Source organism: Stegodyphus dumicola, chromosome 6 (assembly GCF_044657685.1).
Source record: "Stegodyphus dumicola isolate Sdum_Otavi_A_Nest chromosome 6, ASM4465768v1".
In the NCBI taxonomy this organism is placed as follows: Eukaryota; Metazoa; Arthropoda; class Arachnida; order Araneae; family Eresidae; genus Stegodyphus; species Stegodyphus dumicola.
The window spans coordinates 211934112-211954103 of record NC_140773.1 but is presented as its reverse complement, the minus strand read 5'-3'; the positions used below and the strand labels follow the sequence as shown (position 1 = coordinate 211954103).

Below are 19992 nucleotides of genomic sequence, written 5' to 3'. Positions count from 1 at the left end.
ATAATTTTTATAAGTATCTTGGTGTGATACTTGATTCAGAATTAATCTGGCATCTTCATATTGAGACTATGCTAAAATGGAAAGATAACCATATCCCAGTTATATCCACAATTAGCTCAAAAGTATCTGTCAGCCAAAGACAAAGCTCTTTTTATATATCGATTAAGACCAGTCTTTATGTATACATGTACCATATTATGAAACTTCAAGCCTTTTAAAGAAAAATCTTACATTGAGCCCCTAAAGCAACCTGGCAGCTTACAGCGGTGTGATTCATTGAGACCTAAACGTTAAACCCATCGAAGTCTTAATTATGAGATTTAGTCAAAACTCATACTCTGAAATCAAACTGATTGATAATCACGGCACATCAAAATCTACCTGCATATGATCTAGCAATTTCCAGTTTATCCAAAAGACCAAGCTCCATCAATGGACGCAAATACAGCACTTTCCTGCTACCTAAAAGAGATGCCTCGCTGGGGTTCAGTTTCAGCCCAGACGCCACTTGTATGGATGATGATTATGATGCTGCTTCATCTTTTTCATGAGATATACTTTATTGTAATAGAAATCCTGAAATCACTTCAATCTCTCTGCCTTCCAACAGTTGATGAATCCTCACCGTCATTATCAATCTGCTAACATTCAAAATTACTTCATTTCCTGCAAATAAAATTCTGCCTCAAATTCCCTGCATCATAAATCAACATTGCTAAATTCTGAATTTATGGCCGTGGGATCAAGGAATTCTTAATCACCTTTCTGTTTGCTTTTGTATTTAATGTTACATACACTAAAAAAATTATAAAATGCTAAAAAAACATAAAATATAAAAACAAACAGAAATATTTTTGTGTTATCTGTCTTGTGTGATGGTTAGGGCACTAGGCTGTTGACTGAAAAGTCATCGGTTCAAAACTCTCTAACTACTTCTAAAACTTTTAACTATATTTAATTTTTTTTCCTTCTTAAACTTTCTCAAGGCATGTTGACTTCCTCTAGGTTTTTCATTATTATCTATTATTTTTTTTCCTATTTCTATTTGCTGTTTTATTTTTATAATGGTTAGTTAGTTGGTTCTAAAGTAAACCAAAACAACGAATCCTTGGATATTAACATATGGGTAACTTGTTTAGCTTATAAGAGGACTCATTTATTAGATGCTCATTGGAAAAAAGTATAGGAATTTTGTAAAAGTGTGATACATGGCTTATATGAGTTATCCACTTTTAAGTTGAATGCCTTATATTTACTGAAGTGTAATAAAATGAGTGTATTGTGATTTAACTAATAATAGGGTTTTGTTTCTAAATAAAAATATTTCAAAGAGCAGACTGCCAAAATGTGAAGACAGTTCTAATGAAAGTATAAATTGTCTGAATTGCGAACCTTTAACCTGTTTGTACAGAATAGGGAGTGAAAATTATGGTGCAGTATTGAAGCCAAAATGTTAAGTAACAGCTTAGACCTGAAGGTCCATTTCAGTCGTTTTTGATTAAATTTTACCAACTGTCACACACAAGAAATATTATCCCAAAGGAAACCAGTTTACAGAAAATACACTGTCACATCTCTGTTGCCATGAATTCCTTCACTTTATAAGCATATCCAATCTATGTAAGGAACATGCTGCATAACTTTAAAACTCAGAAACAGGGATTAAACCACTTGGTAAAATAAATGTTATTTAATGCATTTACCCATTTGAGAATGCATTAATAATATCCTAATGAAAAAATTATTAAGTACAAATTCTAAAATAAAAGAAAACAAAATTAAATTTATCCATGTACATAATAACCCTTTTCTTTTTTGTTTGCTAAATTACTTTATCTAGGTTTATAAAAATAATATCCATGTATTATATTTTCCCTCTTTAATACTATATCATTCTATCAACCTTTAAATGTTTCTTTAATTATTTCTATGCTTTACTATCTATATAAGCAGAAAATTATTCAGTGTATTTTGTCCAAAATATCGTTACAAATTTTGTATGTAGATATATGATTTTAGTGCAGTTATAGGTGAAATTGTTATATTTTTCTGCTTAATGTAACATGAAAAACCTAGAAGTCTCCAGACTTCGCGACCATTTAGCAACATTTTGGACGGGTCCCTGAATCACTGTTATAAGTATTGTAATTCAATAAATGTAATTGATCACTGTATTAGCTCTAACCATAATTAGTGTGTGTGTGTGTGTGATTATAGCAAAGCCTCAAGGGCTATCTGCCTAAGAGGAGGGATGCCTTCGTGGAGGACTTTCTAAGGGAAACTGGCTCGTATACACGTTACGCATGGGGAAAACCACGAAAACACCCATGCAGCCAGCCCGTTCGCGGGATTCGAACCTCGGACCAAACTACCAGTGTTCAGCGACTTTATCGCTCGGCCACTGGTGGGCCTGTAACCATAATTAGACCCTCATATTGCCTTCCACTAATTTCAAGAAGCAGAAAGTACTAGAAATATCTCGACAGCCAGGTGAAAACTATATAAGGCCGGTGAGAGCATCTGATCTCAGTTATTGTTGTTGCCAGTTGTTAGTTCAGCGAGAAGTAAATTATCTGCTTCTCTTTAGGTGCACTTTACATTGCATCATGTTTAACATTCTTAGTAATTTGAAGTGTAACTACTTATTGTACTCTGTAATACTGTGAACACCTGTACAAGTATTTCTGTGGAAAATTCCAGAACGTTGTTTCTTTTGATAGAAATAAGTTTTATTAACCTATCATTGGATCTGTATGCATCCAATCTATTATGAACCCACGCGCATGCAACAATGTATATTAAGTGACTTCTGTGTGAAAGGGTTAATGGAATTTGTTGAATTGTTAAGTATCTTAGACTTTTTTTTCAAGTTATTGATTTATTTGCTTTTGAGTTACTTAAAAGTAGTTTTTTAATGGTTGATATCGTTTATCCTTTGTCTTTCAACTACTTATTTATTTATTTTTATTTAAATATTATTATTTCAAAAAAATCATTTTAGTTTTCATGTAGATTTCATTATATATCCTGTTTTTAGTGAATCATAAAGTAATTTTATTAAACATCTAGTAATATACTTGAATTTAGTACATTACTTATTATGAATGTAGTAAGAGCAATTGATATCTAAGGTACTGTCACACTAAAAATGTGAAATTTATAATAAAATTATTCATCTTTTAACATCCACGTATAGAAATATGTAGTATGTCTGCTAACCACTCTAAATTTTTCATGTGTTTTGCGATATTAACTGGCTTGAAGTGAAGTAGACTGAACTCTTGATTAACTGGGAGCAAAAAAAAAATTAAGTTTGTTTATTGCAGAAGGGTGAAAATCTGTAATTGCAAACCATCAGAATGAAACAAAATTTCCACAGGAAGTGCAAAAATAAGAAAAAAATGTTATAAATAACGACAGGTAACAGACAGTGTCACCTATATTTAGAAATTGTATTTATTCACATCTCAATATATAATAAATAATGCACAGTCTAATAATAAATTGTAATTTGTATCCCATAAATTAAGTATAATGCCAATTTCCTATGCAATTTCCATGCCTGTTTCCTATGAAACTGCAAGTAGTTCTGAAGTGTACTGAATTTGTTTTAAATGCTGATTTTATGTACGTAAACTTGTTCTCCAAAACAAATTGCTTAAAACTACAGGTGATTGTTAATAGCATTTTTCTGTTAATTATAATAAAGGTTAGTCCTCTTTCATGGTATTTAACTGCTGTCGGATTAATCATGGCTTTTAGTTAACCACAGATGTTATTCTCAGTTTTATCCCTGTTAATTGGAAGTCTGCTGTACTTTTGATTAATTTATAATTTTTTTTAAAGAAATTTTTAACTGCTCTTATAATTACTGTCTATGTTCTCTTCTAGCAATGTTTAAAGTATTACTCCTTTGAAGCTGAAAAAGTAATTGATGCACTGTTGAATAATTCTTTACCTGATTGTCTCTATGTGAACAAAAATTCAGAAAGGTATTTGTTACATTATTTATGTTTTAATTGCTTGCACAGATTTTTATTTTACTGTGTATTAGGAACAGGCAATTAACGTTTCCTTTTTCTGAGTTCTGCATAATGCTGGCTAATAAGCAAAATGGCACCAAAATTTATGCATGTATTATTCACTGAATGGGAAAAAGAATGATATATTAAAAAAGTTCGTTGATGAAGGAATATAACACCTCACATGAGGTTTCTAAAGAAATTTTAGCCAGAAGGTTTTTAGTATGTTCTGTTACAGTGCAGTTGCTCCATAATATGCTCTGTAATTTAGATTGAATCTGCTAGCTGAATATAGCTTTCATGGGTTTTTTTCCCATTCATAATGTGTGTAAGACTTGTATAGAAACTTCTGTATGAAAACGTCACGTCTCTTCTTTTAGGAAAACAGCGATGCAATTCTTTGTTCCTAGAACTAATAATTTATTTTATTATGTTTAGATATTTATATTAAAATTTTCAATTCACGCTTAATTAAATTCTCGGCTCCCCAAAAAATGTAATAAAAGTAAAGTACCTTTTTACAGTGACTGGAAGTGTTAAATTTTAATGAAATTTTGCACCATTGGTATCAAATATCCTGTATTTAACCCAGTGATCACCTTTTTTTCTAGTCACAAGGGTTACTCCCCTCCTTTTGCCATTTACTGTATAACTTTTAAATTAATTACTGTATAATTATTAATTAACCATTTACTGTATTATTTTTTAAAAAAATTTAAATTTTTTTAATGACCTGAAAGTTTATCAAAGCAATGCTTAAAACAGTAATTATTCAAATTTGATTAATAAACACCATTTAAATACAGTTCTTAATGAGCAGATACAAAATGCCATGCCATTCAAATGGTTAATAAATGCTTCCTTGTTATACTGCAGAAAGTGGTGGCAAAATGAAACCCTCATTGTATTGAAATGAAGTATTCAGCAGTGAAAAAATCAATTAGTTACATGGAAATAAGAAATAATATTCTTATATGTTTAACACTGAGCATTAAATTTTATTTTGCATTTTACTCAGCAAGATATATGAGTAAAAATCAACTAATATAACAGCAAACTATAAGATCTATAAGGAAAAAAAATTATAAGAGTACTGTATTACTGTATGAATTTAAATGCAGATGAAAACATTTATTTATGAATTTTTTTAAATTTAAAATAAACAAACTTTAAAATGTCTATTGGTGTTAATAGGTCCCCTCCTCTTATCTCTATTTTTTGGGGAGGAATTCATCTTCATACTAAATTTTGTTAGATTGTAAAATTTCTTTGATGATAATTTTGATTTTTTATTGCTGGGTAGATTATTCCATTATCAGATTATGTGCCTGTGTGATTTTAAGCTGTACCTACATATCGCGATTCCCCCTTTTTGTACTAACTTTATCTTCCAAGAATAGAGAGGAGAAAGTTATGGGAATAATTTAATTTCCAATTTAGGTGGTTACAGTAAGAACATAACAAATGAGAAGTAGTCATAGATAAATTACAGATAACTATTGCAATATTATTTCTTTAAAAGAATATTCCAAATCGAATATATAGTAATGTTAGCATTACAATATGTAATAAGATATCTTCATTTCTACTTTCCTGTAACTTGAATCTTGCCCATTCTTATTGTTGTCTCTGCTACTCCTTAAGCTTCAAATCATTCATAAATAATTAGAGAAAGTGAATGTGCAGTTGACTTAATGAAATTATAGACTGAATGTAATTTCATGTTTGTTTTGATGTAATCTGTTTGTGTATTAGTATGGTATGAGGTTCAGACTTTAGAAGGGAAAGGTTCAACCTTCGTAGGTAGTTTGTGAGGGTTTGTCTTCGTTCATAAGAAGAAATTAATCATCTTTGTTAATAGGATGAAATTGATTGTTTTGGAGGAATCCATTTTAATATTTAGAGGGGCTCATTCTCTAAAATGCATTTAAGAAGGGTAAAATTTTGTGAATATTTTTAAAATTTTAAAAACCTGATGCTAAAAAGCTAGAGAGGGAAGTATGCAAAGAAATACAGTAATATCCAAAAGCATTTCATTGAAGATTATTAAATAACATTGTAGTAGACATGACAGAAAACATTCTTTGAATGCAATTGCTGCTTTTATCCACCTTTCACCAGGTTGTCTGCTAATTGATTCTCTGCTTAAAAAGTGGGAACTACTCTGATATGTGCACTCAAGTCGCCAAATTTCTCACCAAACATTTTTGTTGAGAAACTGTAAACTCCACGCTGCCATATTACTATTTAAATTTTTGTCTACATTTCGAACTTTAAGCCTAAAATGTCTCCAAACGCGGTTTTCGCAGATGCAAAAACCATGTTTTGAACATACAATTTAAGCTAAAAATCCGAAACAAAAACAAAAAATTTAGATAGCAAAAACGTAAAGTATCTATGCAAGAATCCATATACACAGCAATATTTTTAACTTAAAAAGACATCTACGAATGGCACAATCTAGGTAACGAACAAATCTACAAACTATTCACACCTCACTTTAATAAATTAACAACAATAAACTTCAAAGAATACCATGTACACAGCATCCTGTTTAAACTTAAAAAAACATCTTTGTATTGCACAATCTAGGAAACAAACGAATCTACGAACTACGCACACCTCACTTTAATAAATTAACATAACAACAATAAATATCAAAGAATACCATGTACACAGCATTCTATTTCAACTTTAAAAAACATCTACGAATTGCACAGTCTAGATGCTACGCACTAATCAACAAAATAAACTAAAATAAATTTCAAACTATTCAGAAAAACAACAATAACGACAGAAAGTCATACTAAAAAAACAATGAACATAACATTCTACAAAATAAGAACAAGAATAAAATAAAATGCACCATAAATTAATGCTTTTTCGAACAGCAGAAATACCAATTTCATACCGCCTTTAACATGCCGCCACGTAATCACTATCGTATTTATATGACAGCCAGGCACACTATCCAGAAAATTCATACTTTGATTCGCAAATAATCACAAATCCCTACTTCTATCATGCACAACCACTAAAAATAATCTTCCAGACCCTCTTTCCACACCTCCAAATACCCAATGCCCCTCAACAGGATGGCCACGATGATATTTCTTTTTGCCGAATTTCAATTCAACAACTTCCACCATTTTATCTTTATCCACTATCTTCGCGAACCAACTAGCTCCAGCGAAAGATTTTTCAACGTCAACAAGTTTTCCATACAACACGCAATCGTGCCAAAAACCAGTGCAGAACACATATCGCCACATTTGGTGAAATTAGGGCATATATCAGAGTTGTACCAAAAAGTGTTCCAAAGTTCTTGAAAGGACACTGAGAAATATTCAGTTCTTGGGTGATTTCTATTTGTATTTGCCTCTCACTTTAAATATACCAATTAACCACCACTTTTTCCCTTTGCTTCTGTGAAGTTTTTGATATACAACTAATAAAAACTGACCACTGTAAGAAATATATTAACTTTAAACAAGCAACGCTTTGAATATACCAATTAACCACCACTTTTGCATTTCACTTAAACGAAGTTCATATACAGTCAAAAGTCGTTAATTCGGACACCCATAATCCGGAATGATCTATAATCCGGACCTCAAAGCTTCAAACTTTCTGCGCATGCGTCGCATTGACGCATGTGCGTAAGGCCTTCACGGCTGAGAATATGCTTGTGCGCGTACGCAAAATACGTTTACGAGTGCATGTTTAATGTATAACGGACAGTATAAGGTAAGCTAAAATTATTTAATTATCTATTTCAGTTAATGTTGCAGATTGCGTTGTTCCTTAATCTTCGAATTGGATCCGGATTATTATTTTTTGCAGACTGTTAGAGCAATTTTATAAAAGTAAGCTTGAACTTTCGATTATGTCATATAGAATTTCTGATATATATTTATTAATATGTAAATGATCTACAAAACGAAAGTATGTTTCGAAGTTCATTAAACAAAAAGTGGAATTGCTACAAAAAATGGATAAAGGCATATCCTTTGTTTATCTAAACTTTGTTTATCTTTAACGCCGCAGGGCCACGCAATGAATTGGAAGTTGATCTGTCAGCACTATCCTTATCTTCAGGGCAGATGTTTTTATTTTATTTGGCTTATAATTTCTTATTAAATGTAGTATTTCATCTCGATGTACTCCATCTTTGATATGATTTAAATCAAATTCCTCGTCATTATAATTCGCTTCCGATAGCGAAGAAAGTGACAGAGGTTATTGAAAACGAAAAAATTTCAATTGACAAATTTGTCGGTATTCTCGACACAGCAATTATAGGACTTGAACAGCGGAACTTTGTAACTGAACAAAAAATTATGTCTGTTTAAAGAATTAAAGAGAATGCATTATCATGTAAAAAAACGAAGCAACTTAAACAACTTACATTGAAAGAAATGTTTAATGAAGTAAACAAATAAATATTAAGCTTTTTTTTTTTTTGTAAATTTTGATACCCTTTAGATCATAATTGTTCTTTATTTCAGAAATTACGGTTTCATATTTTTAATTTTATAATTTCTGCATGCCATCTTACCAGATTTAAACTGATGATCTATAATCCGGAATCGCCGAAGTCCCAACGAGTCCAGATTAACGACTTTTGACTGTATATAACTCATGAAAACTGACCACTGGCAGAAATATATTAACTTTAAACAACACTACATGCCCAAATTCTGACATGTGACTTTTGTATCGCAAGGTTTTTTTTAAATTTGTTTAACTATTTTATGTTTTGAAATTTTACTATCATTTCTTGATTACCATTTTCCCATCAAAATGCAAATTAGCTCTCCTGTATTTAAGTAGAGGTGTTTCAGAATATTGTTATGTTATTTTCTTCCTTCACTTCACGTTCATACGGATTTGGAATGAATAACGATGACACTACTTGATGAAGTATCGAAACACACTTTATTTAGCCAATATTAATCAGGACAGCTCCAAAATTATGTTTACAGTTGTCAAAGAACAACTATAAACACTCTGACACAATCAGCGACACAGCTGCAAGGTTATCAGGCTATAATAATGGAGACAGCTTCACTGCAAAGCACCAGAGTACTGCTCCCGACTCTGCTCTGTCGTTCTCGGAACTCCACGTACTCTCGAGACTCTCCACGCTACAACTCGCAATGCACTCGATGATGCACTAGAGCATAGCTCCTGACTCCTCGGTTCAGTCAGTCCCGGAGCTCAACATACTCTCTCAATGATGCACTAACCGCGATACACTTTTTTGGTGCTCTTGACAATCAACTTGGCACTCACTGACTGACTAGCAACTCGATGGACGCTGCTGGGACTAACTAACTCTACACATACCAGCAGAGATTTATATAGCTTTTGGCTTGTGTTCGAGGACATTGTGGGCTAAACCGGTAAGAATTCATCCCAGAAGGTTCTCCATCCGTCCATGGTGTATCGCCTATTTTGTCGCCAAATGGGTGATTTCTCGCAAGATGGGGTAACACTGCCTTATCTTGCCATTTTATGGCAACCCTAAACCTGCTTTGTGAAGAAAGCTATCTTATCGCCCCTGGACATTTCGTAACAATATGAACTCGGAGCATGTTTTCCCTAATGAAGGCTACATTGCTAGGAGCGCTATTCTAAGATAAGAATTCATACCTTCGGTCATGCATCATAATTGCTGATAGTAATTTCACAGTGATGAAAGTCTTAGAGGTAACTTCACCATTAATTTACTCTGCATAACTTTTGGCTATTAGATGTCTGTATTTAGTTTTGCATTTGAATTTCTTCTTAGTTCTTGCCATGAACACTGGCTGATTTGTAAGCACCATGTATACCTTTTATTCATCTATTTTAATATAAAATAAAGGGTATTTACACCCTTCTTATGTCTCAGTAGTATTTTTAAAACATAGCAATAAGTCACTTAAAGTCTTATTGATGTTTACAGTTACATTTAGTAAGATGAATTACATTTAATAAAAGGCTGATTCCTTATAGTGTAACAGGTTTTCAGTTGTCGAATTCGCATTTTTCATGCACTAAGTTATATACAGGTGTTCATTTTGGATTCAGTTGCATGTAATTAATGAACATAATTTCATTATTGGTCATTTGTTGAAAACTTAATCAGTGAGCATATTTTTTAGATTAACTTTTAATTTTGATTAGCAGTATCATAAAACATTATTAATAAAATCATTTAAAAATATATTTTTCAGATTATAAAACAGCTGTTTTATCTTATGCAGTTTTCTGACTGGTGATCACTTTGAGATGTCAAATGTATAAAAGCTATAAACAGTCTGAAAATACATTTGAATTTGTAAGTGATTAAGTGGATAAAATTGCTGAATGCTGGTACCTCATCCTAGATTTGGCTTCAGTCATATTTTTGTCTGAATGGTTGGTGTATTTGATTATGGCAAAACATATAAGAACTATCTTCCTAAAAGGAGTGATGTCTTCATGAGGGACTGTCTCATAAAGTAAAAGGCTCATATTCATACTACACACAAGGAAAACCACAAAAATGTCCATGCAACCAGCTTGATCACCTAGAGTCAAACCCTGATTGAGCTACCAGTGTTCAGCTACATTACCATTAGCTGCAGGTAGGCTTGTTGGAATGGAATTTTAAAGGCTTTCTCCATGTTAAACTTAAAACAAGTCCTCTATGAAATCATCTCTTACCTTAGTCAGGAAAGCCTCAAGTGCTTTGTTGTAGTTGTTCAAATATTTGCAAATGTTTGGAAATGTTTTGAATAATATCTGGAAATTGTATAGTAAGAAACAAGAACTGTGCAACTCAAAATTAATAAAAAATTTTAAAATATTTCTCTGATTGTGATGTTTTAAAGTATTTAGAATGGTGCTTGAATTACAATATATTGTTATTAGCTTTTAATTGTATTATAATTTTTAATTACAGGGATAGTACATTTGAAAATAATGAGGTTGTTGAAAATGTCAAGACTTATTCTGTTTTATCGGAAAGGAAAAATATATATGATAATGATGAATTTGATATATTCTCAAGAACAGATGTAAATCTCAAAAACATTCATATTGGGAAAAAGTAAATATATTTTTTTTTCTGTATTTTATAATATATTACATTTTGTTACATTATTTATGTAAGAGTTATTTCTTAAATAAAAATTTATGAGCATTTATTAAAATTTGCCTCCTAAATTAGAAAGGTTATACAACTGAATGGCTCTTGATATAATAATGTCTTCTGATATAAACCCTTCTGATATAAAAGATAATGACCCTTAGAGAAGTCCAAAGGGATTTTCCATTAGCTATTACAGTTTTTCTTTCAATGTAACTAACATGGGTTTACCAGAATCTCATTATAGCAATCAACTTAACCCTCTGAGTGCCCTGAATGCCTTTATCCAGTCATGAGATTTATTGTCACTTGGTATACATAATTATAATTTAAGATTTTTTTTTTTTTTTTTTTTTTTGCTTTCTTTTTTAATATGAATGTCATCTTAATAAATGTAAGTTTATGAAAATTGGGACTAAAATTAAATGAATATTTAAATTTAGCTTAGAAAGGCTTAATGATGGGTCCAAAACCCCGCACTGCTCAGAAGATTAAATACATTAATAAAGTAAAATATGAGCTTTTTTTTATTAAATGAATAATTTACTGTACACAAACAAATTCAAATGGAAATATTCATAGCTATTTTCCAAAGCATTTTTGTTGCATACCTTACACAACTTAGGGTTTAATAATTTCACTCTACATAATTATAAGAAATCTTTAAGAAATGATCCCAAATATTTGTGGAAATTTAAAGTAAAGAAAATAAATGTGAAAATTGAACATAAATTTTTAAGTTGCATTCATAGTATTCAATATCATCTATTTGTGACAATATGCAACAACCTATCAGTGCTGAAAATGAGAAGTACATACATTGTTTGAATCCATCTGGCAGCAGTACTTTTTTCCCCAGAGGGGGTATTGTATAGAAGGGGTATTATTATGTTTTGAAATGAAATTTATTCCTGAAAAGTATTTTAAAGGGAATAACATTAAAATTTGTATATAATTTTGTGAAATTTTATGAAAAGAAAAGCTATCTTCATTTCATATCTAAGTTATTATACCTTTTTCCAGATTTATTTGCAGTTAGTAGATGATATCTATGATAAAAATCTTCAGGGTATAAATTACTGGCTGATCAAAGGGCCGGTAGTCCATTAATAGGAAATATCCCCTAAATTAGTGACTGAAAACATTTAAGAGAAACTTAAATATTGATCCTAGATATATAGATCCAATTGGATTTTAAAAACAAGTTGTATAATTTTTATTAAACAGTTTTATGTTTCATTTTAGCAGCATTTCTCAGTACATTTTTATTCAGCTGCTTTATTTCCATTGGAAATACTATTAAGGGCATCTTTTTGAATTATTTTATATACAAGTAATAAAACTATATACATATAAACTAAAATACGATTACTCGTACAAGAGAGACTTATGTGGTCAAGAATTTTGCGCATTGAGCTGCAAAATTTGAAACTATTTTCAAAGAAGAGGAAAGTTCTAAAAGCCTTTGCGTAAAGTTGCTATATAAACTAAAATATGCAATTTCCATTGTTGGAAGCAGTGCTGCTTGTTTGTTTGTGATAGGTCCTTCAGTGGCTTTATCAGTTTGCTGCAGATGTTTTTCACATTTTCTAAATGTCACATCATACTGTGTCACATCATTTTGATTTTTGAAAATGGGAAAAAAAAGTCCACAAGAGAATTTTGGAAAGTATTCGAGCACAATTAAACTATTTGAATAAAAACTGAGGAAGGATAATCAAGCACAGTTATTAAAATCTGTGCTAAGAATTCATGAACAATTAATGCTGTATGTGGTGACATATTTTCATGATGCAAAATAATATTTCTTCTTCAACAATAATATATCTATCTTATTCTATGGTTGCACATGTTGTACTTGATTTCATACACATTTCAGTGTAGAAAAATAGTAAACTGCATTTAAAAAAGTCCCTTATAAGATAAATTTGTGATGTAGAATTCTGTAAATCTCAAGGGCGAAATGGCCAGGATTTTCATTTTGGCTCTGTTACCTTTAAAGAAAAAAAGGGGGTTCTTTAATTTTCTGCTCTGACTCTACAATTAGCGTATCAAGTCATACTCATGAATCCATGACTCAGCATCCATAATCACTATCAAACAAATCGTGGTTTGGCTAGTCAGTACAGCATAATTCCTTTTAATTTATTGTTTATATTTTTTGTTGTTGTTGTTCATCAGTTTTTCATTTTGGGATGATTTTTATAAACAATTTTTTCATTCCTGATTTTCTTGTCCAAAATTATGTAAGCAATCATTTTTGTTAAATTTTACTCTTTAGCAAACAACTGAAATTTAACACATCAGTCACATTGCTCATAGGGTAACATATGAGCAGTGTTTTCATCCCTCCATATAATTGACGAACTTTCTTGCTGCACAGCATTAGGAAAATGTTGATTACTTTATTGTAGGTTTTTTTTTTTTTTTTTTTCCATTTTCTTCTACATTTTGTGAATTTTGATTCCAATCTTCATAAGTTTAATGAAAAATTTTGCATTAATTCTTTAACATATCCCTTCTATCTTGATCACACACAATGGAAGTTTTATAAGTATTTGTTTCTTGCATTTATGTACTTCTCATGATGTTCTGAACATAAAAAAACACCCTGATTTGGCCTTCTGTTCTAATGATAGGAAACATTCCCATTATTTTGCTCGGCGGTAAGAAGCATTAAACAAGGAACAGTCTATGTATATTAGAAACTACATTTCAGAATTCATTTTAATTATGTAATAATCAATAAAGATGTGAAATTATATGTTAAATTTTACTTTTTATTAGTCCAAAGGGATTTGAGTCCCAAAGAACTATTACTTTTGTTTTGGCATTTTGCATCGGACTCCTATAAATGCTGGTTCATTTTTCAAACTGTTGCCACAAAATGTTAGAGTCCTGCATTATACCACAAAATGTTAGAGTCCTGCATTATATTTGAAGAAATTAAATAATGAAAAATCAGCATAAATGTATGTATATTTCTCGCATTGTGATAAAATCACAGTATCTAGAGCCATCCAATTTTGAATGATGTAATCCTACTGCTAATATGGGCATCTGAAATCCCAAATTTGAAATTTGGAATTTGTTTTATTATCGATTTCATAATTTGTAAAACTTTAACAAATTTTTGAGTAACAAACTCAACGATTTAAAAGCGAGCAATAGCAACACTGTATGGGGGGGATTCTTTTATCTTCAGCGCATCGAACTGTGTATCAGAATTTTTAAAGATATGCTCCTTTTAAAATTATTTTATGACATTGCTATTGAACTAAATTTTATGGTTTAAATGCAAAGAACATGATATTTAATAAATAAAGGTAACACACAAAACGTTAAAAAAAGCCCCTTTGGAGGATTTATATCTGAAATCTGAAACATTTCAGATTTTTTATGTATTTATTTATTTTTTTGCATAGATCTAAGACTCCTAACACATACCAAGGTTTGGAAGAGGATCAAGATTCAGAGTTCATCAAACTGCTTACTTTGAACTATGGTTCTAATGAAACAGATTTCAATGATGAGATGAAAATATATGAAGATGAATATGATGACACATACGATTCAGTGATGCTTGGCTTGAAGGAACCTGTGCCTGAAGGAGAACCAGATAAAGATGAAGTAGTAGAAGACAAGAAAATTGAAGAGGTATTATTAAAATATTAATGATGGCACTTTTGTACATGCAAATGTAAAAATTGTGTATTAGAGTGTAAATGTGTAAGTTCTTTATTAGAAATTTATGCAAATTTGTTATAACCTTTAATGTTAGACTTACAAAAAGCATCTACATTTTTTTTAAATTTTGCATATTACATCTACTTTTTTAAATTAACTTTTACTACTTTTTTAATTACTTTTTTTACTTTACTACTTTTTTTTTAAATTTTACATATTTATAGGAAATTTTGAAGTTTAATTGTATTGAATTTTACTTCTTTTGGGTTCTTGTGGAATTGATTCTGAATTTCTTACTTTTTGTCTATAGTAATTAATTTTCAGCAGCATATTGCACAGAAATAACTTGGGATAATTTTGTTTTTAATTAACAATTTGTGATACTCTAATACACATACATACAAGGGAAAGGGACTTTTTAGAAAAATATTTATTCTAATAAAAGAAAACTGAAATATACTTTTTTTCCCTACATAACCTCCCTGGTCTTCAAACACTATGCCCAGTGTTTCACAAATTTCTGTATTCTATTGGGGGGGGGAATTGGGGGTTTTACCTGAAGCCAATATCATAACCAACCCCCATCAATGACTTACTTCTTCATTGGTGGAAAATCTTCTTTCCCTTAGCAATTTTTTCTCTAGTCCAAACATATGAAAAATCATTTGAAGCCAGATCTGGGCTGTATGGCAGGTTTTCCAGCACTTCGAATCCCAACTCCTTTATTGTCTCAGCTGGCCGTTTGGCAGAATGTGGCCGAGCATTATCTTGCTGCAGGATGACAACTTTTTGAAGTTTTCCATGATGTTTGGATCTGATTGCAGCTTTCAGTTTAGTTTGTAACATATTACTATAGTTCTCACTATTAACAGTTTCGCCTCTTGGTTTGAAATGAAAGACTGCTACACCTTCTATGTCCTAGAATAATGTTAGCATAATCTTACCAACTGATGAACAATGCTTGCAGCCTTACTTTCTGGTTAGGGATAATGTACCCAAGTTTCATCTACAGTAACGATTTGTTGTAAAAATCCATCTCCCTCGCGATGATAACGGGCCAGGCGTTTACAAAAGATTTCCAAACTTTGAGCCTTATGCTGCACTGACCATTCTTTCGATACCCACCTTGCACACACTTTTAAAAAATTTACCCTGTCGTGTAAGATGGAATACGTTGAACCATGATTGATATGTAAAGTATTGTCAATTTTGCGTTCTGTGATTCGTCTTGTTTACCATCACCATACCCTCAACAACTTTTAAGTCATCCTCAGTCGCTGACGTTGATGGCTTTTTCAACCTTTTGTCGTCACCTAAAGAAGTTCTTCCCTATTTGAAGCACTCTATTCGTAACACTTTGAAACTTTGAAGAGTGAGTGCAATAATTCATGTATAAAATATGGATTCATTGTCATTAATAAAGAAGAAGGGCTTTAATGTATCAGTTGTAGCAAAGTTGTGATGTTCTTATCTGAAATTAGTAAATTTGTAAGAGCATTTGAAAAAGCTTATCTTCTATCCAAAAGCAAAAGTTTTCTTAGAGTCTCAGGAAATTTTTTAAAAAGCAAGTAACATTCTGATACACGATGATAAAGGGGAATAAAAGAGGCTGAGAAGCAGTGCTTTAGTTAATAATTTTAATCCCCTTCTCTCAGCATTAGAATGTGGTTTGACTTTTCAAAATCATCTTACTGTATCTCAAATATTGATTTTCTAAAGAGAGTGAAAAAGAAATTTATACTATCCAACTTGGCTAAGGATAGTAAAGGCAAATTAATTCTGCTCATGAACATATGCTTCAAAATTATCTTGATGAATTTCTTTCTAGTTCTCCTTTGTAAGAAAACGATCTTGTTGAATTTCTTTCCAGTTTTTCTTGCAAGAAAATAATACAACTATGTTATGCACTTGTTGCTAATCTGCATTTTCGTACTATTGCTGATGTCAAACCCTGCGCTAGCATTTTTAATGCATTAAAGCAGGGGTCAGCAAACTATGGCCCGTGATTCAAATCCAGCCCACTACCTGCTTTAATTGTGCTCATGGCTAAATATTATCTTTTACAGAAAAAAAAAAAAAAAATGTTAAGAGAATCGGATTATGCACTCTAACACGCATGCGATAGTTAAGTTGAGAGTTAGGAAGTTAAACTCTGAGTCAAGCTGAAAAGTTGTGAATAATGACTGCAAAGTGGTGTTATTGGTGTTGCACATTTGCATTTTATCATTTGCTTTTGCTGTAGAACAGGCAGTGCCTGGTCTCATAGTTTTTAGCACCACATATGGTATTGTCTGCCATGTCTGTTAATGCTTACTGATTATTGGCAAGCTGTGATATTTTGTTCTTTTATTTTATTTATTTATTTATTTTACTATTGCCACATCACTTTCAAGACGAAGTTAGAAGAGAAAAATAAATTTTGAATATCATGCTTTTAAAGGAGAATGGAGTGGGAATTATTTTATCATAAAATAAAATAATAAATATCATGTTTGTTGCGTAATAGTATAATTACCTTGTGAACCAAAAGAAGCATGCAACACAATATTGTTGCGCTGTGCGGGTTTGTGAATTTCGAGTTATTGACGACAGCACTTGATGAAAAATCAAAACACAGTTTATTCGCCAGTATTATACAAAATAGTTCCAGAGACACATTTACAGCCATAAAAAAACTATGACAAACATGTTGAAACAATCAGCAACACAGCTTTCAGGTTACAACGCTGAAGACAGCTTCACGGCAAAGCAATAAAGTACAGCTCCCAACTCGTTTGGTCGATCTCAAGCTAATCTCTGAACTCAAGATACACTTCATGATAAACCACTACTCTGCATGCATGCAGGATTTATGTAGCTTTTGACCTGCCTTCTGGGGTAAACCGGTAAGAATTCGTTGTAGAATGTTCTCGCCAATTTTGTCGCCAAATGGGTGATTTTGTGCGAAGTCTGGCAACCCTAAACCTGTTTTGCGAAGAAGCTATCTTACCGCAGCTGGGCATTTTGTAACAATATTTAATACTCAGAAAATGAATGATGACAAAAATTGGAAAGCTTAAAACAAAGCGCTTCATCACAGCATAATTTATTCCTAAAGTAAAAAATGATAACAAGGCAGTACCTAATGTCATCTTACGAATGTCTCCTTTATTAGCTATGAAATGGAAAGCATTTACTGATGATGAATTACTTAAGTTAGGTTTACTTTTGCCAAAGAAATGCACCCAGAGAAAATGGATTTGCTCTTATCTGTCAGTCTTTTGATAAGAACAATTGTTAGAAGAGTTGAGGATATCAGGAGCCACATCAAGGGTGAGTTAAAAGACAAGGCAAAAAATTTCAAGTGACTTTTGTTGGCTGTTGATGATTCAACAGACATTACTAAAATGCCCAATTTCTGCTGTTTATTCGAGGGGCCAATACTGAGTTTGATGTTAAAGAATCAGCAATGGGTTGCCTGCATTTAACAACTAAAGGCAAAGATATTTTCATGGAAGTCAAGAAAATGCTAACACAGTATAATTTGTAATGGTATCAGTTAAAATGTGTCACTATTGATGGTGGTAAAAATGTGTGTGGAATGGGTAAAGGATTAGTTGGACAAATTTTTAAGGCTTGTGTAAAAGCTAAATGGTCAAAGACTCTGGTAATATTCACCAGCAGGTTCTTTGCAGGAAATGGGTCAGAAATGGAAAAGTTTTATTGATATGTTTTTGTCACTAAAGAAATCATAGAATATTTTGTAAATGAGAAGAACTGCTCACAACCACTACTAACAAAATCCCCATTCCTAAAAAAAATTGTAATGCATATATTTTAACTTAAACTACAGTTGCAGCAGTGTTTCTCAGATCTTCATACAAGTGCAAAAGGCATTTCCATATTTCAAAATCCATTTGACTGGTTAACTATGGAGTTCCACTCAGACTATTGAAATGATTGATTTTCAAACTGATAATATACTAAAAGTGATGTTAAAGAAATGGATCTAATCCAATTCTGTAAATATCTTATGGTAGAATGGTCAGTTGAAATTATATGCATAGGTATTTATATGTCTGTATTTGGAAGTAATTAACAGTATGGAAAAACATTTTCAAAAATGAAATATGTAAAGTCAAAATACAGTTTATCATTAATAGATGATCATTTTCGAACAATGTTATTGATAGGAAATACTAATTTTGAACTCTAGAATGAGGAAATATTAGCTCGGAAAAAAAAAACAGTTACTTTCATTGCATTAGTACAAAATTTAACTTGTTGTATACTACATTTATTAATAATTTTTTTAAATTGTTAGCAAAATGTATAAAAATATCACTTAATTTTTCCCCCTCTTTTTTGGCAAGCCTAAAATTTTCACAGTCTATTTCCACCTTCGCCCCCCCCCAAAAAAAGTGTTTGCCAACCCTCTGTCATAGATGATTAGTACAGTGGATGCCCTGTACAAATTAAACATCTTAATAATTCAGTGTGATCTAAACTTTTATTTAGTTGTCACTTATGAGGACAACTTAGCAGGCACCCTAGATGACTGGCTATGTCATCTATGCTTGCAACCGTTCCTGCTTGTTCAGAATCAAGAAATATTTTATGGGAAATCTTGGGTGGAAAATTATACAGTCAAAAGTCTTTGATCTGGACTAGTCAGGACTTTGGCGGTTCCGGATTATAGATCATCAGTTTAAATCTGGTAAAATGGCATGCAGAAAATATAAAATTAAAAATATGAAACCGTAATTTATGTAATAAAGAGCAATTATGATCTAAAGGGTATAAAAATTTACAAAAAAAAGCTTATTATTTATTTATTTACTTTATTAAATATTTCTTTCAATGTAAGTTGTTTAAATTGCTTCGTTTTTTGTGCTTATACTTTCTCTTTAATTCTATAAACAGACATAATTTCTTGTTCAGTTAGTTCAGTAAGTTCATTGTTCAAGTTCTGTAATTGCTGTGTCGAGAATACCAACTAACTTGTCAATCAAAATTTTTTCGCTTTCAATAGCCTCTCTGTCACTTTCTTCACTATCAGAAGCAGTATTTTCTGGATCTAGAACCACACTACAGATTTTGCTGTCCGTTAATTGATTGATGATTGGGGCATTGTCGTTGGGCATAGTTCCTTTTCTTTTTGCTTATGTCATATACAGTTGACTTTCT

The 19992-nt window shown here is 31.5% G+C and overlaps 1 protein-coding gene across 1 annotated transcript in view; it reads left to right on the top strand.

The window, feature by feature from the left end:
- LOC118191866 (activating signal cointegrator 1 complex subunit 2) overlaps nucleotides 1-19992 on the top strand; it is a 90785-nt gene that overhangs the window by 59173 nt on the left and 11620 nt on the right. Inside the window, exons 14-16 of the mRNA XM_035362720.2 lie at nucleotides 3892-3992; nucleotides 10954-11100; nucleotides 14565-14796. Coding sequence (XP_035218611.2) covers nucleotides 3892-3992; nucleotides 10954-11100; nucleotides 14565-14796 — 480 coding nt within the window. The remainder of the gene's footprint in view (nucleotides 1-3891; nucleotides 3993-10953; nucleotides 11101-14564; nucleotides 14797-19992) is intronic.